This window comes from Nothobranchius furzeri, chromosome 12, assembly GCF_043380555.1.
Source record: "Nothobranchius furzeri strain GRZ-AD chromosome 12, NfurGRZ-RIMD1, whole genome shotgun sequence".
NCBI classification, from domain to species: Eukaryota; Metazoa; Chordata; class Actinopteri; order Cyprinodontiformes; family Nothobranchiidae; genus Nothobranchius; species Nothobranchius furzeri.
In genome coordinates this window covers 57,483,632-57,509,614 of record NC_091752.1, presented here as the reverse complement: position 1 = coordinate 57,509,614, position 25,983 = coordinate 57,483,632, and the positions used below count along the sequence as shown (strand labels likewise).

Below are 25,983 nucleotides of genomic sequence, written 5' to 3'. Positions count from 1 at the left end.
CCTCCCATGTAGTTTGGCTAAGAAGGTGCAATCTGACAGTAATGTTCCTTGAGCTTGAAGTTCACCTCGCATCTCTTTAGACGTTTTTTTTAGGCTCTTTTGTTACCATTCAGATTATATGTATCTGTGATGTCATCAATTTTCCTCCTGCAGCCACGTCCAGGGAAGTTGGCTACAGGCCCATCCTGTAGTCATACAGGGACATCTAGCTGTGTGGATATGGTGTCTTACCTTCATGTTTAAACTTTGTTCTTATCTTTAATTGTATTTAATCCAACATTTCTGCATTCCTAGAGCATAGACCTTCAGGTCTCACCTGATTGCATGACTATGATTTGTAGCTGGAGTCTCTGTGGGGAGTAGCTCGTCCAGGTGTTGACAGAGGCAGACAACCAGTCCAGCAGCTGTCTCATGTGTCTCCTGTAGAGCTCGGTCGAGTCCAGGCCCTGCACCTTACTCAAAGAGTGTGTGCTCTCCATGGCCTGCAGGGGAAATGTAAAGGATGTCAACATCTTTCAAAGAGTAACGTTCTTCTTAAAACCACCGAAATGTAGTCAAAACAATTCAGAAACAGTTATTTATAGTATACAGATTTTTAGAGACTCACTTCCATTGGATGTGCAAACCAGAACGTGAAAGCTAAAACTAAACAAAAAGGTAGACATGAAGAGGTCTCACGCAACAACCACTCAAAATAAATGAATAAATAAAAACACACACAAAGCCAGGAATGAGACAGCATGATGAATAATTAGTTGGCTTTTTAGGGCAGGAGAACTGATCTTCGGGGTATTTCACAGTCCACTGTCCCTTATTAGGGATGGACAGTGACAGACATTGTCTGAGTCACGGCTGCGATTCAGCTGAAGAAAAGCTGGATGACCCAAAGCACTTTATTGATGGGAAAGACTTTCCTCATTTCTGGGAAAACAAGTTCTGCTTTTCCTCTGGGTCCAGGAATGCCAGCGGCCATTCTCACCCTCCCTCTCTTTCTTGATCCATTCCTTCTCATCTCTTCTCTAATATCGCTCCCTGTGTGAACATACGCATTGATGCAGACAGACATAAACACACTGTCATGCTGGTGGCCAGTGTGGTGTCTGCTCAGCATCTGTGCCAGTTCCTTCCCGCTTCCCTCCCTGTCATTATCCTACAACGGCGACAAGTGGCTAGATTACACTCTGACCTCAGACACCAGCGGCTTCACTTGTTCCTGTTTGCCTTTTGGATTTGAGAACTGACCGCTTAACAAAACCTCACTACCTGTATGACTCGGACTTTTCAGGAGCTTTTATGGGAAACAAAACAAAAACAATTGAACTTGACTGATGACACAAGCCTGCTAAGAAATACCATTCACCTCGCTCCATCTGTTTTTCTGTGTTTATGTCAGTCTTACTTCTTTCTGCACATTTCACCCGCCTCCTTTCACCCAAGACTGGGTTTAAAGTTCCACTCCAAAGGTGCAATTTCAGCTCCCCTTGCTAAGTGGGTAATTGTACAGCTGCTCATACCCACTTTGAAACTGTGCAAATGCTTACATTCCACAAATAACTCTTGCTTCATAAAGCCTGCTTACCTTTCTAATAAAAAATATGAAAAAAGGCAGGTGAGAGGGGAACAAGAGCCACTTTAGAAGGGTATTAACACAGGTGTGTTAACAGGTTTCAGATGGGCGTAATGGAAGGCGAGTAGGAAACATAAACCTCGAATCGTCCCTTGATGCTGCTGTGTTGACTCACCTTTGCACTGAGTTGTGGCTCCGTGGAGAGGCTCTGGACAGTGACAAGCACCTGCAGCAGCTGCAGGCTCACTGACCCACACTCTGACTCACACTGATTAAGCAGCACAGTCACACACGCCAACAACTGCTCCAAGTACATAACCTGAGAAACAGGAAGGGAGAAAGAATAATAAATGCTCATTTTGCTACACAGATCTGAGTCCTGTAGGAAACATTATGCGTGATATAAAACAATTATCTTTCCATTTATGCTTGGCATAAAAATGATAACCAATCAACAAATACAGTAGCAGAGCTGAGAGTGTGGGCGTTTCTTTCCATCTCCAAGCATGAGAGTATGTGACTGCTGTCACTCGTCAGCTGGTGTTGTGGTGAGGTCATGTTTAGACAAAGACCTGCAGCTCAGGCTAATTTCCATGCCATCACTGGGATCAGGACCCCTTTTCCTGTTTTCACGCCGCCTGTCATTAGGGCCTCATGAGGGAGGGGACCGAGGGGCGGCTGGAGGTGTACGTGTGCCTGAGGTTTGATTCTGTGCAAAGGGGCCAACGCACAGCGTGCCTTCCAGGTGTTTGCTTTGGTCTGGAAATAAGAATATGGGCCATGCTGGACACACACACACACACACACACACACACACACACTATGCTCAGCGGACAAAGCTAGAGTTGAAACACAAGGGGAGGCCCAATCTTTTCTCAAATTTGAGCTGCTAATGTAACACGAAGCTTGGAGTTCATCTGGAACTAAGACAAGTTCTGATGCCCTGATTGTTACAAAAACAAGAGGAGAGGGAGGAAGAAAGGACGGTAATTTGACTCTAGCATTTTCTTAATAATCACACACCAGTGAACAGAACAGGAGTTCTGTGTGGTTGAAGCTGAATTACAGATTCAACAAGATGAACTTTGTAGAACTGAGCTAATCCAGCCTAGAAATAAAATACAGTCCCAAAAACATCCACCAATATACATCCCTCATTGCTTCAGGTCTAGTCACAAGTGTTCACAAGTCATTGGTGGGTGGGGGTGGGGGGGATCCCTGCCAGGGACTGAGCAGTCCACTGGGACATCAAAGTCGCCCGGAGCACCAGGGAATCTAGCAAAACTGCCGTGAGACACAATGGCAGACATTTTATTCAGGAGCAGAAAACAGCCACGAGGACTGGACTAGAGTAAAGATGAAGAGCAGAAAAAGTGGTGAAGTGTAATGACTAGTTGGACACCTGGAGCCAGGTGAGATACGTCTGGTTTTATGCTGCTGGGGGCCATCGTGTGAGTTCATCTGTCCACCTCTGGATACATTAATTACACCCGCCCAGCTCCTCCTTAAGGACCAGGTGAATTCCTATCCAGTGAAAAGCAACCCCCCTGTACAACCAATGATGTTTCTATGGCAACAGTAAAACAAACACAAGGGCAGTGTGTGATGTCGACCCTTCCCTAGATGGGTTAAGCTGCTTTTTAAGCTTACGGTCCTCCTGTGGAGAAGTGTGTAGTATCCCGCTGTTATTCACGTTTAAAGTATGAAACATGCGGGTAAAACGACACGCTCACACCAGATGTGTGTTGTTGCTACCAGTTGATGTTATGTCACGGAGGGAGTTTTGCTTTCATGGACAAGAAAATAAACAAAAGGATCTTTGCAGGTGTTTTTGGTTAATACATCTGTTTATTCCTAAATTATCCTTATCCTTGGACTACTGTGATGCCTCTATCACCATGGCAACAATAGCCAGCTGTGCTTGGTGGCTATTTGTTTATTCTCAGTGGAATATACTTTTAAATGAAACTCTTAGGTGGTTCTTAAAGAGCAAGTCAACCCCTACCAGATTCTTACTCAACTCCCACTTCCTGTTTGAAAAATGCAACAAATGCTGTTGCCTAGCAGACCGAGAGGGCGGAGCCACTAACAAATACACACACACTCACAACATTGTGACATCATAACGTACCATATAACATCATAGTGTACCTCTTAGCCACTAGCGATGGCAGATTTAAATTCAAATGCAGTGCTGAGTTTTTGCCTGACGACGGTGCATCGCTGACAGTTTTAGGCAGATTATTTAAATTTTAACTAAGATTAACTAAAGTGCCAAATTATTGACTGAACGTGTCTACAGAGCAATTAGACACTCATTTATATAGTTTATCAACAAAAAAGTTGATTTGAGGGTGACTTGCTCTTTAAGAAGACATTGCTCATAAATGACTCGCCACACCTCAGATGATAGTAGCTACCATTACTGCTAGCTTAAACCAGGGCAATTCAATTCCAGGCCTGAAGGGCCGGTATCCAGCACGTTTTAGTGGTTTCTCTGCTCCAACACACTAAATGTGGTGTTTGATTCACCTGTGCAGCAGCTCGTCAGGCTCCGCAGAAGCCTGTTAATGAACTGCTGATTGAAATCAGGTGTGTTGAAGCAGGGTTAAAGGTTGAATATGGACATGGACACACTGGTAAATTCTGGTGTTCAGAGGTGGTTTTGCAACAACAGGACTCATTTTCCAGCCGTTGGGATGTTGGTTCACTGCTGACGTGTTACAGCACCATGTTCAGTGACAAATCGTACAGGATAAGGACTCATTTCTACTAATACGTTTATTTTTACAAACGCATTTACTGTTGGAACATCTTCTGGGCTCAGAACCAGCTGCTTGACTTGTCAAGTCTACCATTTTACACAGTCCCAGCCTCGCCTTGCTGAGCAGACTTTTTAGAGCAACGCTGCCCTCTAGTGGCTGTTAGATGTAAACATAAACACAGCATTGTGCCTAACAAAATAAAATTTTGATTATTTGTCTTTTTAAATGTAACTTTTAAAAGATAAACTGTATATTTATTCTGCACACCTCTAAATGCCCCGTGGACGTATTATTTTATTCAAAATATAGCTTTTTATTAAATATTCCATATTCTAACTTTAAAACTAAAATGTGCTGGATGCTGGTCCTCCAGGCCCAGAACTGAATAGCCCTAGCTTAAACCGTATTTTTTTAGTCTCTCGACCTCAAATCATAATCAATAGTTTCATGCTTGAAGAGCATCTACCATTTATTTCTGCGGGTCATCTTTTTTTTTTTTCTGTCAACTAAAATACAGAAAACAAAGTTGAAGGAGTCCGAGAGGCTGCGTCGAGCAGAAGCATCATATATCAGCTTTCATTTCCTCAGCTCCCAGCAGAGTCTCGCGGTTCCCACTGCCTCTGGTCACTTTGAAGATTATTTATGTTTAATGTCTTTACAGGCATTCATTTCCTCCAAGTCAAACATCACGTCTTCTTCCCTCTCTGCCTCTGGTTTGAAGTGGTACGTAGTTCTATCGAGTTAGACGTGTTTTTTTAATGTCTTAAACTGCTTTGGTTATAAGGAATAAAATGAAATAAAACAAGAGTGAATCTATTATGTTGTGTGACGAAAGTTAAACCAAACTATAATAAAAGATGAGCCAGCCTGACACTCAAATCTCAACAAGCTGAAGCTTCTCTGTCAGCATTTTAATCCTGAAGTAAAAAATAAATAAAAAAAAACAGGAGTGCGTGCTGGACGCTGGCTCACCCGTCTACGGTGGTGTTATTTATAAAAGTCCTGCTCTCTGCTGTGAACAATGCTTATTGTCAAAGTATGTGGCAGGTGCTTTATCTGGCTATGCTTTGCCTTTAAAAACAGTGAGGGGGAAAGAGGAGAGAAAAGATGGATGTGAGAAGAGAAGAAGAGGAAGCAGAGGTCTGTTCACATCTGTGTGGCAGCATGCGACCGCCGTCCTGTTAGCTATCTGTCTGGATGACCCCACCAGACAAGAGGAGAAAAAAAGGGGTCAGTTTCCCTCCTCATTTATCATCAGCTTTGTGCAGGCAGCCTTTGAAATTTCAAGGATTCCTTTAACGGTGCAGCTGAACAGCAGGTTGGTGCTAAGAACATACGAACAGCTATAAAAAACAAGGCCTGTGTGCTGTAAGGTCAGCGCAGCCGTGCAGAGGTCACGCGGCGTTAGCGGAATCCTGTTATTATTATCTCAGAGAGGAAATTCTTGCTAGGTGGGGTAATAGGTGTAGGTGAGTCCGTGCAGAGCAGGATTTTCTGTCAGGAGGAAACTTATTTGGAGCAAATAAACCAAATGAAGAGTCTGCTCTGGAATTGATGGTTTTACTTACAGAAGAACTCCAAAAGTGTTTCTCTAACATAAAATAAAAACGTGCAATAATGTAAGGGATGTAGCTTTTCACAGTTGATTGTGAGCAGAAACAGTTTGATCAAAGAAATGTAAGGTTGAAATGTAAGATTTGGGGGGGAAAAAACCCTCTGTGGCCTGCCCGCCATTTTAGCAGCATTGGCATTTTGGAGGATTACGCAACAGCGAACCCTCTGAACTCACAGAGCACAGAGGTGCAATAGTAGAGCGATCAGCAGAAGACCTTTAAAAACCTGGAATCCTGTTACAAAACCCAGCTCCATATGGGTCTAATCGGCTAAAACACTCGAGTATCGCACTGCTACTGCCAATATATAGGTGTAAAGATCCGTAAGGACAACAATAGCACAGCCAGCATCCCCTAACAGAACTTGATGAGAAACTGCTGATGAACACAGCTAATTAAACAGCGTTTAAATGTGTGTGTGAATGAGTGAGATGTCATAATCATGAGAACGGTCATAAACAGGTTTCAAATGGGTCAACAAGTCTCTGCTGACCTGCTGATATTCCTGGCACACGGCAGGCTGGACCAGAGTGTTGGCAATCTGCTGGAGATGTGGTTTCAGTAGCTCTCTGGAGCAGCCTCCCAGCACCGCAGCCAGCACCATGAGGGGGGGCCAGGGGTGGGAGGAAGAATATGGGCTTGTCACATGATCAAGCAGCAGCTTGAGGAAGACAGGTGGAGGGACGAAGGTCCCCATCAGGTTAGCAGCTGCCAGGCACTGGTGGTGGGTACAGGCAGGAAGAGAGAGAAGAAACAGAAGGCGTGAGGGAGTGGGAAAGGACGAGGACGGGAAGGCATTTTAAAATTCAGCACACATCAAACATCCACACAATCCACTGATGTAAACAGGTGCATCCCATTCCTTTGAACCCAGCCAGTACCAGTCTAAACTCAGCAGATGACAGATTTATGTAGAAACAACGCCGCTGACTCAAAAAAAAAACATTATTTCTTCTCACTGAACACCACTAAAGGTTGAGAAATACTGCTGCGTCTGAATCACAACGAGAAAAACAAAGTGATACAAAACATCCTGCTAATCTGATGAAAAGCTGTGCGGGACTCACGTTGTTGACCACATCCCTCTCTGAGTCAGCGCAGGCCCGGTAGAGCGTGGCCAGCAGCGGCTGCAGGTGCTGAGTGGTGTGGTCCTCTGCATGCAGCAGCAGCACGGAGAGGAGCTGGGAGGTCCTGACCCGCGTCGGCACCAGCCAGTCCGTCACATCATGGCTGATAGCTGGTACCAGTCGCCCCAGGTTTCTCACAACCAACTCTCTGCAACCCAGGCCTGGACGTTCCACTGGAGGGAAAAGGGTCTTTTCTTTTTTTATCAACAATAAAACAATCATGTGTACCACTGTTTTTTATTAGAACAAATTTGAATACGGACATTTCCATAAAACATTATGAAACAATTACTAACAGCTGAGCTTCAACAAATATATCAAATAATAACTATGAGGTCAGAAAATCTTTTCAGAGCAAGCAAGAGGCATTCTTAAGTAGCCTGCTATTGTTACCCTGGGCTTCCCGTTCTCTCCTCTCTTTTTCACACTACCTTATTCCCCCTCTCTGATGAGAAGGAAAGTGGGGACCAAAGAAAGCAGGTGATAAATCAGAGAAGCTAACCTCAACAAGACCAAACAAGACCATTTCTGGTTGTCTTTTGCTGTCTGACGGTGACCTCGTGCTGGGAGGGCTGCTAGATTTATGACGGCTAGAGAGAGAAAGGAGAGGAAGAAAAGAACAGAACCCTTCCCATCTATAGGCCAGTTTTATACTCACTGTGAGGCTCTGAGATCTGTAGAGGCCTAGAGAAACAGCCAAGTGTCCAATCACACACACACACACGCACGCACGTGCGCGCACACACACACACAACCCTTGGGTATAGTCTAGCTACCATGCTCATGTTCAGAGCCTGCCCTGCCAGCACCGCCGTCACATAGGCATCGTTTTTATTGTTCGCTATGAAACAAGAACATATTCAGGAAGGACTTAACACTGACTGGAAGCAGAAGTTTTAACGATCTAGCTGCTGAAGAAGCACGGAGAGCAGTTTTAGGGCTTTCATTTGAAACTGTATTTAGAAAAACGAGTGCAAACGGTAGCAAAGCTGTAATCTAGACTTTTACTTCCTTTTATTCATCACATGGAGCACCTCTGTTTACTGAAGGGTACGGTCTCCTTAGCGTGGCAACATCGAACAGCTGCAGATGACCCTCAAACTGTGGCTGTGAAAGTTGGGTATGTGATGGAAGACTCGGACAAGCCGAGAGCTTGTTTCCATTTAATCAAATATTATAACCTTGAAAACTTAGAATATGGTGCAAAAGTTCATTTATGTCAGTAATTCTACTTAAAAAGATGAAATTCAACTATGAGATGGACTCGTTCCATGCAAATCCAGATATTTCAGCCTTTATTTGTTATAATCATGACTCACAGCTTATGAAAACCCCACAGTCCAAGCCTCAGACAATAAGAACAACGTGAAAAGGATCAAGTGTCTCTAATCAGCTGATGAATCCAGAACCCCTGCAGAGGAATCCTGAGCCTTTAGATCAGGGGTCCTCAATTATAATGGTCCGAGGGCCACTCAAAAAAAAAAAAACCCAGAAGCAAGAGGTCCGGATGGGGGTGGGGGGTGGGGGGGTGGGGGGGCTGCTGTTTGGATCGCTAGCTGTAATGCACATAACGCACAAGCTTACAGTATAAAGAAAGACAACCTGTCCCTTCTCCTCCAGTTCGGAGGGTGACGGGGGGTGCGCGCAGGGTTCGGGGGCCACAAAGAGAGGGCCCGCGAGTCGCCTATTGAGGACCATTGTTTTAGATGGTCTCTCAGTCTGAGCTGGATTACTGACATAAATGGACTTAAGCACCATATTCTAGTTTTTTTGACTTTCAGCTGTAGAAGAAAACTGAAAATAAAACTACCAGCTTTTGTAGCGACTGACCTCCTGGTGGGTAGTGAAGAGGTGGGGTTAGAAGGAAGTCCATCTTGTCCTTTATGTCGTCCTCATTCTCCTGCTCCCACTGAGCGCCGACCTGCTTCCATAGATCAGCAGCTAAAAGTCTGTAAAGATAAAGCATAAAGTTGTAGAAATACACAGTGTTCCACAAAATGTACAATCATGTTTCCTTTTTGTACATTTTCTGAAAATGTTCAATGTCTAAATTAAATAGGAACTCAAAATTTGAACAAATAAAACCTAAAGATAATATTAACGTGAATCTTTTGGGTTTTTTTGTTCCTCGCTGGGTTCGGAAAGTCCTCGTTTACTGAGCAGCTGAGAGGCAGGATGAGTCACTTTAGTTCAAATGAGAAGAAATCATGTCTCAACTTTTTCCAGATGTATAATTATTATTTCTGTCACCAAACACACACACACACCCACAATAGGGTTTCAACCCACATCCAAAAATGATCCTAAATAGTTGTAAAGTAAAATAATATACAAGAGGTTTGGTGATATAATCTTCTTGTATCTGGACTGAAACCATCATAGACATTAAGAATTAAGGAAATTGCATCAACTTGTTAAAAAAAAATCTCCTTTAAACACCTATTTGTTAATTATTAGGTGAATGTAAAATGATAAAATGCACACTCCACAAAATAAAGTGTAAAGATTAAACGAAACCTGATTTCTGGGATCTCATCGGTGGTACTGCTCAGCAGGAGTGGAATGAGTTTGTGGAAGTAGGAGTATCGGTCTCTCATATTTAAAAGCCAACCACCAACAACCGCAGCTACAGCTTTTCTCACCTTGATCATGAAAGAAACACAGTACAGGTTAAGTACAGGTAAATAATTATCCTTGTAATTCTAGTAGTAAAAAGTACAACCTTAGCCAACTGATACAGTGTAATAAGATAAAACAGACTCTCACATTAATAAAAGCTCTACCTGTGGTGAGTCATCAAACAGCCTTTGTGCCAGGTGTGAGAGTACATCATCCACATTTTTCCCACTACCGTGCTGAATGACCGCCCCGGTGGCTTCAACGACTGACACTCGCACCCGAGAGTGTTGATGGGTTATCGTCTGCATGAGAGGCTTCACCAGACTCTCAGCCTGCATGTGAAAGTGCTCTGGACCAAAGAAAAGACATTAAAAATGACATTTTAGTCACAACCCCATTGGGGATTCACTAGGATAAATACAATAAAGTTTATCTCTCACTAAATAGAATATTTACTGAGAAATCACAATGTAGCCATAGAAACAGTACTCGGTATATATGTTGTGTGTGTGTGTCTGCTCTGTCTTCTCCATCCCCAGTGAGTCGTGGTGGATGGCTGCTTATACTGAGCCAGGATTCTCTGGAGCTTTCTTCCTGTTAAAAGGGAGTTTTCCTCTCCACTGTCGCTAAATGCTTGCTTAGTATGAGGATTGCCTCATCAAGTCACTGACACTAGTCAGTGACTTGATGCAACCTGCTGGGTTCCTCATATAGGAAACTTTTTACTGATTGGCTTAATGAACTGACCTGTTTTGGAATGTTTATTATGTGAAGTGCCTTGAGACGACTTGTTGTGATTTGGCGCTATATAAATAAACTTGAATTGAATTTAATCTAATGAGATTTCAGAAATGACTAAAATTGGGTTGGGTCCAGCACAAAAACCGGAAGAATCGTGGGGACCTGTCGTCTTTGAGAAAGAAATGTGGCCCAGAAAAAAAAGCTAAATAATTGTGATCACTTAAACTTTTGGTGAAATCAAATAGAAGAAAACCAACAGCAGACCTCAGTGCTGTGTTTGATGGTGAAAGTAGGAACATTTCCACATGCACAATGTAAAGGGAACTCAAAGGATTGGGACTGAACAGCTGTGTAGCCATAAGAAAACCACTAATCAGTGAGTGGAACCAGAAAAATGGCTTCGGTTTTCTAGGGAGCATAAAGACTGGACTCTGGAGCAATGGAAGAAGGTCATGCGGTTTGATGAGTCCAGATGGACCCTGTTCCAGAGTGATGGTGCATCAGGGTGAGAAGAGAGTCAGATGAAGTGATGCACCAATCATGCCTAGTGCCTACTGTACAAGCCTGTGGGGGCAGTGCTATGATCTGGGGTTGCTGCAGTTGGTCAGGTCTAGGTTCAGCAACAGGATGTGCTCCAAGAATGGGGTCAGCTGACTACCTGAATATACTGAATGACCAGGTTATTCCGCATTCAGGTAGCACTGAGCGGTGGCAGTTGGTTCAGAACTCGGCAGCTAGATTTCTGACGGGCTTGAACAAAACAACACACATTACTCCTGTCCTAGCTTCCGTGCACTGGCTCCCTGTGGATTGTCGGGCAAAGTTTAAGGTCTTGTTGTTCGTCTTCCGGTCTCTCAACAGTGGTGCCCCACCATATCTGGCTGGGCTGCTTCACATGCATGCCTCTACACATTCTCTTCGCTCAGCTAACCAAGATTTGCTCATCGTCCCAAGAACAAGGCTGAAAACAAGGGGTGATAGGGCCTTTTCTGTCCTAGCTCCAGCACTATGGAACGAGCTCCCACTTGTTGTCAAACAGTCTCCATCACTGCAGGTCTTTAAGAGTCGTTTGAAGACTTATTTTTATCGTTTGGCTTTCATGTAATGTAGATTTTTAGAATTTTAGTCTTTTATTGTATCTGTTTTGTTATTTTACACACTCTTTTATGCAGTTTTAATCTGTCTTGTGGTCTCTTTGCTCTTTTGTTATTTTAAAGTTATGTTCAGCACCTTGGGCTTCTGTAAAGGCAGTGTGGAAGGCGCTATACAAATAAATTGTGATTGATTGATTGATCTTCCCTGATGACAAGCACATATTCCAAGATGACAATGCCAGGACTCATCAGGCTCGAATAGTGAAAGAGTAGTTCAGGGAGCATAAGACATCATTTTCACACATGGATTGGCCACCACAGAGTCCAGACCTTAAGCCCATTGAGAATCTTAGGTATGTGCTGGAGAAGGCTTTGCGCAGCGGTCACACTCTACCCTCATCAACGCAAGATCTTGGTGAAACATGAATGCAACACTGGAAGGAAGTAAATCTGGTGACATTGCAGAAGCTTATCAAAACAATGCCACAGTGAATGTGTGCTGTAATCAAATCTAAAGGTGGTCCAACAAAAATATTAGTGTGTGTGACCTTTTTTTTGGTGGCAAATGGATTTTTTTGGCCAGGCAGTGTATTTTGACTTGATGATGACGACGATACTATACCTTACCAAACTTTATTTGTAGCACTTTAAAAACAACACATAGTTGTCCAAAGTGCTGTACTTAAATGTACAGTCAAATCAATAAGAGAAAAAAAAAGCATTCAAAGTAAAATAGCAGTGTCAGATACCCTCTGCAATCAAAGCCAGTTCATAAAATGAAGTTTTCAGTCTGAACTTCCACTGAGGAAGACTGCCTAACATTTAGAGGGAAATCATTCCACAGCCTTGGGGCTAAAACCGAGGAAGCTCCTCTAAGTTCCAGACGCAATTTAGAGATAACTAACAACAGCTGATCAGCTGACCAGTGACCAAGAGGGGATTTAAGGTTGAGGCAAATTGGACAGGTAAACCAGTGGCAAACCATTTTATGACTCAAAAACCAATAAAAGGGTTTTAACACAAACTCTAAAATCAATTGGAAGCCATTGTAAAGAGGCCAGTACTGGGATGATGTGCTCAAATTTTCTTTTGACAGTTAAAAAACAAGCTGCAACATTTTGCACCACTTGAAAGTGCAACTGAGTGTTCTTCTGAGGTTTAATGAAAACAATAGAGACCCCAGAATTGATCCCTGTGGTACACCCCGTAGCAAAGGGGCCACAGAAGATGAAGCAGAACCCAACTTAACACAGAATGTTCTGTTAAAGACATATGATTTTAACCACAGCAGAGCCAAACCGGAGATCCCCATGCGGTGCTGTAGTCAAGAGATCAGCACGTCATGATCAACTGTCACAAGACGCTGCCATATCTACCAAGTAGCTATCACAACTCATGACTTTTATGAGCGCTGTGTTGTGTTGATGATAATTATCCATAGCTATTTGCAGATACATGTGTTGACATTACAGTAAAACTGGTTTACACTTTTACTGGCAGTTTGGATTGTATTGGTGAAACTCATAATTCCTTCTCAGTTGATCTGTAGAGAACTGTAAAACACTGCAGCTGCGGGTACGGTGAATCCATGGTGGTAACGGAGTTTTTGGCCAACAGAGAACTTACCTGGTACACATTTCGCAAAACTCACGACGCATTTGCAGCTCTCTCTTTTAACATCCGGGAAAGGGTCAACGATCGTTCTCTGCAGTATGTTAATCATCTCGTTCAGATATGGCGCTAAGTGCTTCCCGCACACCTCCACCGTCAGAGTCAACAGCTCCACGGCTAACAGCCGAAGCTCCTCCGACGGTTCTAAGGTCTCCTTCTCCCCAAAACGCTGAGCCAGACAGGGCATGAGATAAGACAGCGACTCCTCCGGTCTGGGAACACATCGAATAAAGTCTGTTATTGTGACAAGTGCGGTTTCTCTGCATCGCTCCACAGGGTCTGACAGGCTTTTGAGAAGAGGCTTGAGGAGGGAAGATAATATTTCCTGTAAGACACCGCTGCAGAGCCCTTTATCAACAGTCTCCTTCTTTATCAGCTCAAGAGCTCTCCTTCGTGTCATTTTGTTGTCTTCGTTCAGACAGTTTAGGTGTCGGTGGAGTCCTCTCAAAACGTCTGATGCAGCATGCTTATCTCCTGTTTTCTCCGCTGCCATCTTGACGGTCGTTATGGTAACCGGGACCTGCACGACAAACAAAAGGCTCCTTTACGATAACTACTCATTCAAATCCCTAAACTTTATTTGTCATGACAAAAAATTCTGCTGTATGTGCTGATGTGAGAAAATACATTTGTGAGTGAATTACTTTTATATTTATATTTTGTGCGTATGTTTAATTTTCATTTAAGTTGTAGATTTTTGTAAGCAAACATTATCCTCTTGGGGATTGTTTTCTCTGAAATTGAATCTGATTTCCGTTGCTCCAATAAACAGAAATTAGCAGCAACACTTTTATGTGTTAAAACCCCTTCTGCGATCTATAACGGGAATTGCTTGCAAAACTGCTTTAATAAAAAGAACTGAAGATGAAAACCTAACGGTAACAGTTTTTTATTACATTATTATGCTATAATTTGAGGCCACGAAAACCGACACTGTGGTGAACTCATTAGCAGCTTTTTCGTGTTGAAGGTTTGCTTTTTATGGCTTGTTTTAAATGTCCGTGTTTCTTTGCTTCCTAGCTCGTGCCCTGCAGAAGGGTTGCCGCGTGCTGCCGTCCTCAAGAGAGCACGCTGCGGTCGAAATGACAGATTGACGTCATCGAGACTGACGCAGAGCGAACGGAGAGGCAAAGCAGCAACAGCAGCAGCAGCATCCCAGCTAACAAGCCGTCCATCATCAATCCTCTACCATCCGCGAGGTGTTTTCTCACTGAGCATCCTTCTGAAAAAAACAAACAAAAACAAAAAAACGGTAGGAACATCAGCGCGAGCACCGACCGAGCCGTGCTTACAGAACTAACCGTCTCTAACGGGCCCTGTAGTGGCGTCTCCTTTAGCAGTAATTTCCCTTCACTGTGGTTTGGCTATCACTGTAAGATTAGCTTCGCTAGCTGTGTTAGCTTCCTTGGAATGCATTTGAACAGGTGCTCCCTGGCATCACAAGTGACACAGTTGATGAAACAGTTAAATGTGGACAGGGCTGCGCTCGTTGTGGGGAATAATTAGCCCACGGTACATGTCAAGACCTCATAGCCATTTGATTTACATTCATAACCATACTGTATCGTACTGTATACGTGATATCCCTATGAGGAAGTGAAACGAGGTGGCTAACTCGCTTCTCTTCCTGACTTGTAGTAAATAAACACAATGGTATTAAAATTATTTGCAGTCAAATGTAATTACAGCTTTTTGTTTTTATTCTCTATCACCTTTCAAACACGTTAAATGGTGATAGTTTATCATATTTAACAAATTCAAAAACACAAAAACATACAAAGGCGATATGCTGTTTTTTGCATGATAGTGATTATAAATTATATTAAAATGAATAGTCAATCATAACCCTAATTGTTTGGACCAGTCAAGCTTTTGCAAATCAACTAACTTGATTTCTCTAAAATTGTTGCAGTGCAATGTGTAAGCAACATCAACAACAATGCAGTGCTTTATAGAAAGACAGCTTCATCTAATGTTAAAAGCAGTTTTGTTTGAAATTTGAATTTGATACCAGCAGGAAAAATGCAGTCAGTATCACATCTTCTTGAAGTAAAGTAAGTGCTGGCATGACTCTTGAAATCCAAACAAATATAATGATAGCCTCTTAAATAACAAATCTAACACAAAAGGTGTTTCCTGATTAAATTAGAGAGGATTGATTTGCAGCATGATTCCAAATATATCCATAGGCCGATTATTCCATTTTAATCAGATAGTTTAAAATTCATGTTGTGATAGTTTTCCTAGTGATCCACTGTTCATTTGTATTCCATCTCTGTAATTAGAAGGCATCATATGTGAGGCACTGCTAACAGATATATCCTGCCCCATGTCCTCTTATTGATCTTAAAGGTGCATTATGTAGAAATGAAGTGAAAATGACATCATGTGGTAAAATTTGGTTACTGCAACCACTTTGAACAACTCTGGAGCTTTTTACCGGCCGTTGTCAAATTACAATTGTCGGTGCTGCAGTATTAGCTCGCAGAAGACACAGCAACCCCACACTCACTGATGGTAAACAGTAGTTACGTCCCTCCTTCCATTGTTTTGAAAGAAGAAAATCTGACAATCCCTGCAGCCAGCTAGACATGAAACATGTTTCAGTATAACCTTCCTTCCAAAATGACTGAAACATTAGACTCTTTTGGAATTTAAAATTCTCACTATATTCTTACATACTGCACCTTTAATGGGGTCATCCTAATCGTCTTTCTGTTCATTTCAGCTCTCCTTTACCCCAGCTCAATGTTCTACCTCCCTTCTGCATTCCCTCCCTCCTCTCATGGTCCACCCTGTTTTCTCCCACTACCGCAGAGATAAAAGATAAGATGGCCACCTCCTCCTCCACTCTGGAAGAAGACGAGAGTTTGAAGGGATGTGAAATCTTTGTGCAGAAGCACAACATCCAGCAGATCCTCAAAGAGTGCATTGTGAACCTCTGCATCGCTAAGCCTGAGCGTCCTATGAAGTTCCTGAGGGAGCATTTTGAAAAACTGGAGAAGGTTGGTGATAATCTTCAGTTTGATCCTGTTTTCAGTCTGGGGCTTTGTGCACATTATTTTTTGTGAGTTGTGGGTTCGAGTAGCTAAATACCATAACCTTTTCTATGAAAAATGATGGATTTTAGAAGCAGCGTGCACCATTACCAAGTGGTTTGGTTAACATATTTCCTTAGATTAATGGTGCAGTGAAGTTTATCGTAGAAGCAGACAAAAACATTCCAGGTTTCTGTTGCTTAAAAGTCTTTATTAGAATTTAAAAACAGTACATTGAATCATTTATTTAAGGCTTGTTAATTATGTGTATTATGTAGTTCTTTAATGGAACAACAGCAGAGAAATTGGATCAAATGTAGACAAAGTGAGCAGCTAATAAAACTCCAACCCAGTCTTAACAACAGATGTAATAGTCTAATTTTAATCTCCATATTGGACTGAGAAAGAAGTCGCTCACTTCTGTTAGTGTTCCCCAGGGCAGCTGTGGTTTCAGCGAGTGAATGTGTGAATAACTGTTGTGTTGTAAAGCGCCTTGGTGGGTTCTAAATACAAGCCATTTACCATGAAAATAGAAGTACTCACAAATATATGATCTGAAATAACATCATGTGAGTGAACATTTTTAAAAGTCCTAAATGTTTTCTCATTTAAAACCATACTTACAATAATAGGGGGATAAACACGTAGTCCCGTAGATACGCTAGATTGAATTAGCTGGGTGCCGGTAGCCTGCCCAGCTGGCTTGATAGCGTGTGAGTGCATCATGGGATATGTTTACTGCAACAATGGGCACCACTCTTCCATTACTGGTATCAAGGTGTGAGCTGCAGCCGCGGGATGTTCGGGGTGTCTCGAGGAGTGGGAGAGAAATCGCCAACAACAGAAGTGATTGTCCAGAAAGATCAGATGTAGAAGAAGTAAAGTTGACTGTCCTCGAGGGGGGGAAGCAGGGTGGGGTGTGTATGTGCGTGGTGTTGTGTGAGAGTCATCTGATTTTACCATGATTTATTTATTCTCTCAGGTTAACTAAAATAAAGCCAATTTTTTTCACATCTGTTGTACGTGAGCTAAAACTCAACAGCTGATTTTCCAAAACAGAAAACATCTCTTTGTGTTTGTGTGCTCTCTAATGCTGCATAGTCAGAGAGGCAGCAAATGGATATGGCTGAGCCAAAAGTTCCAGGGACAGGGCCCTAAAAACATCAGCTTTTATTTATTTGTTATTTATTTATTTTTGCTAGATTCTTTTTTTTAAGTAACATTTTTTCCAAAAACATGTTGGTTGTGTTTTAACAAAGCAAAATGTACCTAAAACAAACCAGAATTCAAAAGCCTTCATTGCCACTGCATGTGACAATGATGATGGTGGAATTCCAAAGGGTTGTTAGAGAAATATCCCAATGTTTTAACAATGTTGGCAACTTCCCACAAAAAAAAGCTAAATTATTTCAGTAGAACATTTGATGTTTTCTCGAGGCACTTAAAATTCTGCCTCCAAGTCACGTTTAACTCATTCACTGCCATTGACGACTAAAGTCGTCATTTTAGATCCAACCGTTCACTGCCAATGACGACTAAAGTCGTCATTTGTATTTTTTTACTGTTTGAGCATCGGAACGAGCCCCCGCGCTCAGAGAACAAACATTTCAGCCCTGAAGCCGATCTTCATCCGCATACGTCACAGATCACATGATCAGGAAGCAACACATCCATGTGTTTGGAGATCGTTTTGGGCCGTTCCTGTAAAAAAAAAGTGAGGCGCGAACCGGAAAAGCGTCTGCCGATCACAATTCGACAACGGATTATGAAAGAACGAATAACGCTCGAAACACACGGATTCTTCCTGATGTAAGAGGTGAGTCTCCTCTTTGTTTTGGTTGTTTTGGCATCGACATCATGCTAGTGCGCAACGTTCTGTGACTCTTAAAAAAACAGTAAAAACTGTGAGAAACGCTGGCAGCAAAGGCCGTTAGTGATCAGGAAACGGCTGGCAGACACCTGGTGTGAGGGGTTGTGCCATGGTCTGCCTGAGTGTTCGTGGCAACCGGGTCTGGGGGTTTTAGATTAAGGCATCTGCCTGATAGATCCCGGTGGCTGCCTGGTGGGGTCTGGGTCCCTGGGCTCTGCTGGGTCCCCGGCGGGGGTGGTCGCCCCTGGGTCCCGGGTCGCTGGGTCCCGGGCTTGGCTGGCTAGGGGGTGGGAGGCTGCGGGCGGGCCTGTGGGCTTGCCGCTGATGTCTCCCGGGACTCTGCCGGCTGCTGGTTGTGGCCCCCCGGGGCGATCCTCTGTGCCTCTCGGGGGGGGGGGGGGCGGGGGGCCTTCCTGGTTGCAGTCTCCTTGGGGTTCCTGTGTTCTGGGGCAGCGCCTGGATCTCTGGGACTTGGAGCTCCCCCCGTCTCCTGGGCATCTTTGGGGGGCGGATCTGTGGTCCCTCACACTCTCTGTTGGACGCTCCTATAGAGAAACCTTACATAAACAAGCGCGTGTACACATACAGGTGCTCACATGGTGCTCTCAAAAGTATGGGCTTGGGCACGTTCTACACAGGTCTTAAGACTATGGTGGGCACTTAATGCACTGTGATTTATTATCGTGATTCTTCAGTTAAAGGAGACATAACATGCTTTTAAGTTATTCCTTTTTACATCTAAATCCTTCAGTTGGGGTCTAAAAACAGTGGAACTGCAGTTCTTTGGTCTGATTTCCTCATTATTGTTGCTCTACAGACCCTCATCTACCCCTGTTCTGAGGAGAGTCTTGAGAACGAGCCGTTTTGGGGTACTGTCTCTTTAAACTGGAGGAGGAGCTGTAAACTCCGCCCCCCTCCATAGTGCAGACCTGTACTCTCCTCCCCCAGCCGGACTTTGTAGTTCTATAGAGAAATCATTATTTAGCATAGCATATTAGCATTTTTAAAACATGTGGGGAGAGTAGTTCATCAGGCTGTTTCAAGGCTGCTAACTCTCTCATGCATTTGTCTGTAGTCACTCACACACACCCGTCACAGCCGACGGAGGGACAAGCGAGCAGGCACGTGCGCGCGCACACACACACACACATCCGTCACGGCCGACTGAAGGACAAACGAGCAGGCGCGCGCGCGCACACACACACACACACACACACAAGGAATGCTGCTTGCTTATTTATTTCTATAAAAAAGTTTTAAAAAAATGATACAGCTCATTAAAACACCATTAAAAGAATATATTTTATTAAGATCTCTATCTATCTATATACATACATATAATTATAAATAATTTTATAAGTAGTCTTATTTTATATTGGGTGTCTTAAGGCTGAAAATGGATAAAAAGCAGTCACATTTTAATTTAAAGATTTGAGATTCTAGTCAAAAATAAAGAACATTTCTCAATGTTCTTTAATGTGATCATTATAATTCTAATGCTTACAACTTTGTTTTTATTGTCTGCAATGCGTAGCCTATATCTTTATTAAATATGTGTTTAGCTGTAAAGTGGTAATTCTCTCTAATGTGTACACACAGGTGGACATCAGTGCTGCAGTGAAATTCCCAAGATCAGTCTGCTTTGCTAACAAATATAGTTAAATCTTACCTGCATTCTAAATAAATACCGTTAGGTGAAAACATCAGCAGGCATTGAGTTATTGATACAATCCCTAACAGCCAGAATGGAAGAAGTGCATGCTGGGTCATCCTGGATCTGAGCCTGTTCTGTGTATTTACCTACAGGATGCAATAAATGTCTACAAGGCTGAGTTTGGACCATTACATCTAAAAGAAAACATACAATCAGTGATTTTTTTATTGTTTACATTAATATACAAATTTTCTAAGTATTAACCTCACAGCAAATAAGTGGAACAATATAATAAACAGGCTTTAGTAGTTAAACAGGCGTTGTGCACACAGGTGCTTTGTGTCTCGGTGCTGGTGGTGTCTAGGTCTCAGAGTTCCTGTCCTCCTGCCGTCTTCTGTTGTCCTCAGGATACGGATTGATGTTTCCTGATGATGAGGGAGGGGCAGTATGTGGGCTTCAAACTGGTCCTGGACAACAGTGGGAGACCTCCGTTGTCTGAATACTGAGACCAGAGGGTTGGTGAGATGCAAATCTTCTCTACCTCATCTAGAAACGGAGTTGGTTCAGGGAAAACTTTTCCAAAGACCAGTTCCATGATGTCATCGCCATATTCTGCAATGATAGACGATAACTTTAATGACATATTTTGTTTACAAGCAGCTTTAGGAAAGTTGTTTCTTTAGCTTTCATGTTTATAGTCACGTTTGTGTTTGTTCACAAGTTCACTTTGCTGCAGTGACTTCATATTCTTACAAATGTAATAAAATAGTGACACTAAAATTATACAAATGACTCCTCATGAAAGGAAGCTCATTAGAGAGCAGTGCAGCAGACAGACTTACTACATGCTGCAGCTATTTTTGTAGGCCAGCTGCTGCTGAATTTGGGGAAAGTTATTCTGCACACATCCAGATCAGATGGTTGTTTACAGAAAATAATGTAATTCAATAATTTCTAAACAGACTAAACAAGTAAAACATCAAATAAATCACTCTGCTGTCATCAGACGGAGTGATTCAGGGGGTGAGGTGTTCTTAATGATGAGGGTGGCTGAGGTGTCATCACTCACTTTGGTCTGGTCCAGACCGTCTCTTTACTGGTGGGTCTCCTTCCTCAGTAGGTCACGTGAAGCGCCAACATCTGAGCGTTCTGTGTTCCTTAGAGGAGAAGAAAAGTAACATTAGCAAGCTGGCTAAATTATTTTTTACTAGCATCTCAAGGCCTTGGAGAAGCAGATCTTCACGTACCTAAACATCAGACCAGTTTGTCCCAGCTGAGCTCATCAGGGCGTTAGGCTGACAGCCTGTCAGTGAAACACGGCTCCAGTCTTCTGGATGTTGACTCTAAAAAAGCAAAGGACCATTTCTACTTTTGTTTTAATTATTTTACAGCCGATTTTATCAGCTTTCCTACGCTCACGCTCATACAGACGGTGAGCTTTGCTGCGTCTGACTGATGCAGTTAGTTTTTATATCTGCAGTGAGACAAAAAACTAACCTCACTCCACTCAGAGATCGTTCTTTAAAACTCTATTAAATCCACTGTGTTGACGCACTTTAACGACTTTGTCACGCTGCATTTTAGCTGATATGGGACTTTATTTACTGGATGCTAAGATTACATCACACTCACGTAGAATAACGCACAGACTCTCTGCTGTTACAATCAGTGGGAGGTTATCATCTGGTGTAAAAGAAGGCGTTGATCAGAAATCACGTTTTATTCCACGAAAATCAGCCAAATCCACATTAATCTGGGTGCTAACTTTACTAGCATACTGTGCTAGCGATAGCAAGCCGGATGCTAACGCTTTAGTGCTGCTAATGCCCGTAAATCTAAAGTAAAGTTTGTCGACATTTTAGAGTGATATGAAGCTTACCGCTCTGCTGCTGTGTCCCGTTGCTGCCACATTCAGATGCAAATGACTCCTTTTAGATAGATGAAGCCCTCGGTACTTGGTCAGTAGCCTGGAGACACCGAACGAACCACGCGCGCGCGTGCGCACACACACACTCACACTCACTCACACTCACACACACACAAACACACACACTACTTTTTCTTCTGTGTTTTTTTAGCAGTAGTGTCATCAGCTCCTGGGTTTAAATACTGCCACACCACCCTTCCTTAAAACGAGGAACAGTTTTGAGCTGTGTGTGGCTAAAATAACCAGGCATTCTGCATTTTTCCAATAGGACTACAAAAAATCTTAGCGAGAAGAAAAAATGGCGGATTGGCTCTGTGTTTAGCCGAGGGCCATTACCATATTTGGTAGTTATCCTGACGAAATAGATGTAATAGATAATGTGAAAAACTGAACGGGTGGACAAATATGCCCAAAACTTAATTATTAAATATCTAAATAGCAACTCCAGTGAATAATATAAGCCTTTTTGCTCACTTAGACACTTAAAATGTGAAACACACTGTGTTAATGGATAAAAAAGTGTGTTTTTCATGTTATGTCTCCTTTAAGCAATGTTGATTATATATTTTCTTCATCAAGTTGATGCAGTGATAGCTTGATCTTGTTGTATTGTTGTTGTGTCCCTTTTTTTTGCCTTTTTCTGCAGGTCTAGAAGCAGACTCTTGTTCATTGTTTGTTTTTGTGGAACACCCCCCCCCCCCCCTCCCCACCTTTTCTTTTCCTTTCTCTTTCACCTCTGTCTCCGTGTCTGGTCGGAATTACAATGCATTCAACAACAATAACAATAACGTTTTAAGTATCAGGCGTGACATTAAAAGCAAACGCTTTGATGCTCCACCTGAGAGTAAATCTGTAAGGCTTGTCACCAGCATTCAGACATCAATTCTGCTTGCTTCACAGCCAGACAGGACACGGTAAAAAAAAAGGAAACGGCTGGCAGTGAATGAGTTAAATGAAATACCTTTAAAGGTGTGGATTATAGGCTTGGGCGGTAATACCGTATACAGCCGGTGTTAAAAAGTAGCAACGGTGTCAGTTCCAATACCGTCATGAGAAAAACCTTGCACATAGGAGACGAGGATTAACAAAATAAAAGCAAAAATACATAAAAAAGATAAATAAAAGTCATTTAATGCATAAAACAGAAGCTTGGTTGATTTTTCAGTTTTACTTAAATAGTTTTAAATGTTTTGTTCATGTAACCGGATTACAGGATACAATAAGATAATTAAAAGAAAAAATAAACAAATGGGCCAATAATTAGGTTCGGGGAGAATTGGAGGTTGTTTAAGAATGACTGGAGTCACGGGTATAGCATGAAACGGTTTATATACTAAATTTTAATAATAATGGGAAATATAACACATAAAGATAACACACAAAAACAGATGAAAACAATCGACAATAGTAAAATGCTCGGTATGAGATTTGATCATATGAGTCACAAGTCAGCCGGCGTCAAGTCAAATCCCCACGCTTGGGGTGAAAGTCAGAGTCCGGTGGTGCGATTTTTTCCTACCACACCGTTGAGATTGTTCACAGAAGAGAGCAGTCTGCTCTTCAGTTACTTGAGATGTCCTGGTTCGTTCAGTGGTTAAGGCTCGCCATCTCCCTCGTCAGGAAGAAATCCAGTTCTCGTTCCAAGTGAGTGATCATAGGAGTCGGGATCAAACCCAAGGAAAAAAAAAAACCCAGCCTGTAAACAACAGGACTGTTAGCGAGTTGGCATCGACCCTTCTCGTCACATCACAGCATAAAGTCTTACAGACTTAAACAAATGCTTCACTCTATTGGCATAGCCAATCATGTTTGGGTTCACAGTTCAACTAACATAACATCAATTTGATTGTCTATTAAAATAATTCTCAGTAGCTCTGGAAATATAATTACATATGACAACAATTGTTCAGCTCAATAGGCTCAGTTAGATTCTATTACTCTACACTATTCAACAAGAAATACATTCATGACAACAAGGATACATTTAGTTGTGTTTCTATACAGCATTGTGACACCTTGTATATCTGTAACACAATAAATAAATAAATAAATAAATAAATAAATAAAATGTTCTATAACAAAATTCAACAAAATATAAATTCTGGTCCTTTGGTCCACCTTTGTAAAATAATTCCTCCCTAATCAGTTAGCTTTTATTTATTTTTATTTATCTATTTTTTTATTATTAAATGTTTGGTTAAGGGACGCATGGCTAATTCTATGGCGTTAGCTATAACGCCCCTGAGGACCTTGTACATCTAGGCCGTACCACCATTAACTGGCGGTTTGAGCCGTTAACTCCTGGGAATCCCATATGCCCTACCGCCGTTAACTGGCGGTTTGAGCCGTTAACTCCTATATGCCCTACCACCGTTAACTGGTAGTTTGAGATGTTAACTCCTGGGATCTAACGTCTAGCAGCCCACTGCTGTCACCTCGGTTGCTGTAATTAGCTTTTTGAATTTAATAATTTACTGAATTTAATCTCATTCACTCACCAACGCGCTCCAACGGTTCCCTCCTACAGAGGATTGGTTCACTCTGTCGTCTCCACACAAATCTATAAGAATGGAATTAATTTGATAAGCTATTTAAGTTTCCTTTTTTTTTTTTAAGTTGCATCGTTAGCTTTTTCTCTTCTTTTTTCTTTACTCACCGCGTTGGTTCCAAGTTCCTAGCTCTTATTAGAAGGAGTCAAGTCCGCCTCTCCCTCTATCTATGCGGCACCCAAATCAGGGTTCTTCACGGCCTCGACCGTTGTTTTTTTTTCTCTCTCTCTCTCTCTCTAACCGCTCAGTCTTTGCTTTCTGTATCTGCGTGCTGCACAGCCGTTTGTCTCTCCTCTCGCTCAGCTGCGTCGCACGGTTTTATTTCGCGGAGGCGGGACTTATTTCTCTCAGCCAATGAAATTTCAGATTCCCACCTGGACCAATAGTATACAGCTTTCCTCTTCTGTTTCTGTTAGTGATGTTCAAGATTCTTGTTTTAACCGATGTTTAATATTAAACTCGTTATTTTAGTTATTCACCCTTCCAATAATTCATTATGAAATTATCTATTAGTTAATTAGATATCTATTAATTAGTATTGTTAATTTCCTTAATTTATATTTTATATTTTATCTAAATTGAGGATGGATCATATTAGTAAGCCAATTAGTTAATACCTCATTAAGGTTCTAGCTTCTGGGTTACATCCTCCCCCATTAAATATCATGCACGTCCCTGTGCATTGTTTCTACGGGGTACACAACTTCTTGAGTAAGAGAGTCAATAAAAGCTTTATTAAGTCCTTGGAAAAGGGACCTAACTACGGTCACTAGTGGATTGCCCAATTGAGAGTAAGTTAGTCTTTGAGGAGGCTGACTACTTCGTTCAGATCTCCTGACATACATCTCTGGTTGCACAGTATCATGCTCATCCGTTTCGGTTTGATTCTCAACTGAGACAGGACGAAGTGAGCTCTCTGTTTCCGACAGAGCTGATGAGCTATTCTCTAAGACTTTGGTCTTTTCAGATGTATGTGTCTGATCGTGTATGATGGGTTCAAAACTTACATCACGTTGCTGCGACTTTAGGACACCATCCAATTGAGGTAGGTTTGTGTTAGTTTCATCCCCCGTTTCTACGTCAGGTAAGTATACTTCGTTTTTTTTCGTTTTTTCAGGTAAGTATGTTGCTGCTTCTTTCACTCTTTCAGGTAAGAATGTCGCAGTTTCACTCATTCTGTCAGGTAAGAATGTTTCGGTGTTGATGCCTTTGTCAAGTAAGGACAATTCAGCATTTTCATTACCAGCTAAGGTTGGTTCCTTGCGATCCCCTGTGTGTAAGGATAGTGTGTTTTGTTGTTGAATATTATTTACCGGTCCTGAATCTGCTATGAGTTCCCTATTTGGCAAGGTGACCGCTATTTGATAGGATGGTCGGTTTAGCACTTGTGGAAGATCAGAGTAATAAAACTCATCTACCTCTTCGTCAAGTGGCTCATCTGGGTCAGGTTCTAAGGCTGAACTCTGTCTTGTATGAGGTCTGCTAGGTTTCGTAACGCGTTCTGTTTCATTTTCTAATGAAGAGAGAAAACCACAAGGCAGTAAAAGATCTCTGTGGAGTGTTCTGTTGGGTCCTTCTCCGTTCTCTGGTTTTACAGTGTATACTGGCAAGTTTTCCATCTGTTTGAGAACTATATACACTGTTTGCTCCCATTTGTCTGCTAATTTATGCTTTTCTCTTAAGCGAAGATTTCGGACTAAAACACGATCTCCCACACCTAGTGTGGACTCACGAATGTTTCTGTCAAA

General features: G+C 42.2%; 2 protein-coding genes and 1 long non-coding RNA gene across 3 annotated transcripts in view; 1 reads left to right on the top strand and 2 right to left on the bottom strand.

Annotated features, from left to right (window-relative positions):
* dnaaf5 (dynein axonemal assembly factor 5) overlaps positions 1-13,736 on the bottom strand; it is a 33,252-nt gene extending 19,516 nt beyond the window's left edge. The window contains exons 1-8 of the mRNA XM_070542744.1: positions 13,153-13,736; positions 9,856-10,040; positions 9,590-9,714; positions 8,903-9,021; positions 7,013-7,245; positions 6,439-6,663; positions 1,743-1,886; positions 317-482 (exon numbers count right to left, since the gene is read on the bottom strand). Coding sequence (XP_070398845.1) covers positions 317-482; positions 1,743-1,886; positions 6,439-6,663; positions 7,013-7,245; positions 8,903-9,021; positions 9,590-9,714; positions 9,856-10,040; positions 13,153-13,690 — 1,735 coding nt within the window. The 5' untranslated portion in view covers positions 13,691-13,736. The remainder of the gene's footprint in view (positions 1-316; positions 483-1,742; positions 1,887-6,438; positions 6,664-7,012; positions 7,246-8,902; positions 9,022-9,589; positions 9,715-9,855; positions 10,041-13,152) is intronic.
* Positions 13,737-14,287: 551 nt separating this feature from the next.
* The window catches only part of prkar1b (protein kinase, cAMP-dependent, regulatory, type I, beta), a 99,449-nt gene continuing 87,753 nt past the window's right edge, over positions 14,288-25,983 (top strand). Inside the window, exons 1-2 of the mRNA XM_015945601.3 lie at positions 14,288-14,449; positions 16,015-16,202. Of these exons, the coding sequence (XP_015801087.1) occupies positions 16,029-16,202 (174 nt within the window). The 5' untranslated portion in view covers positions 14,288-14,449; positions 16,015-16,028. The remainder of the gene's footprint in view (positions 14,450-16,014; positions 16,203-25,983) is intronic.
* Positions 20,092-20,918, bottom strand: LOC139062177 (uncharacterized). The gene is made up of 3 exons (XR_011515760.1): positions 20,829-20,918; positions 20,301-20,371; positions 20,092-20,226 (listed from the first exon to the last, which is right to left on the bottom strand). It is a non-coding gene; the product is annotated as an uncharacterized lncRNA (long non-coding RNA).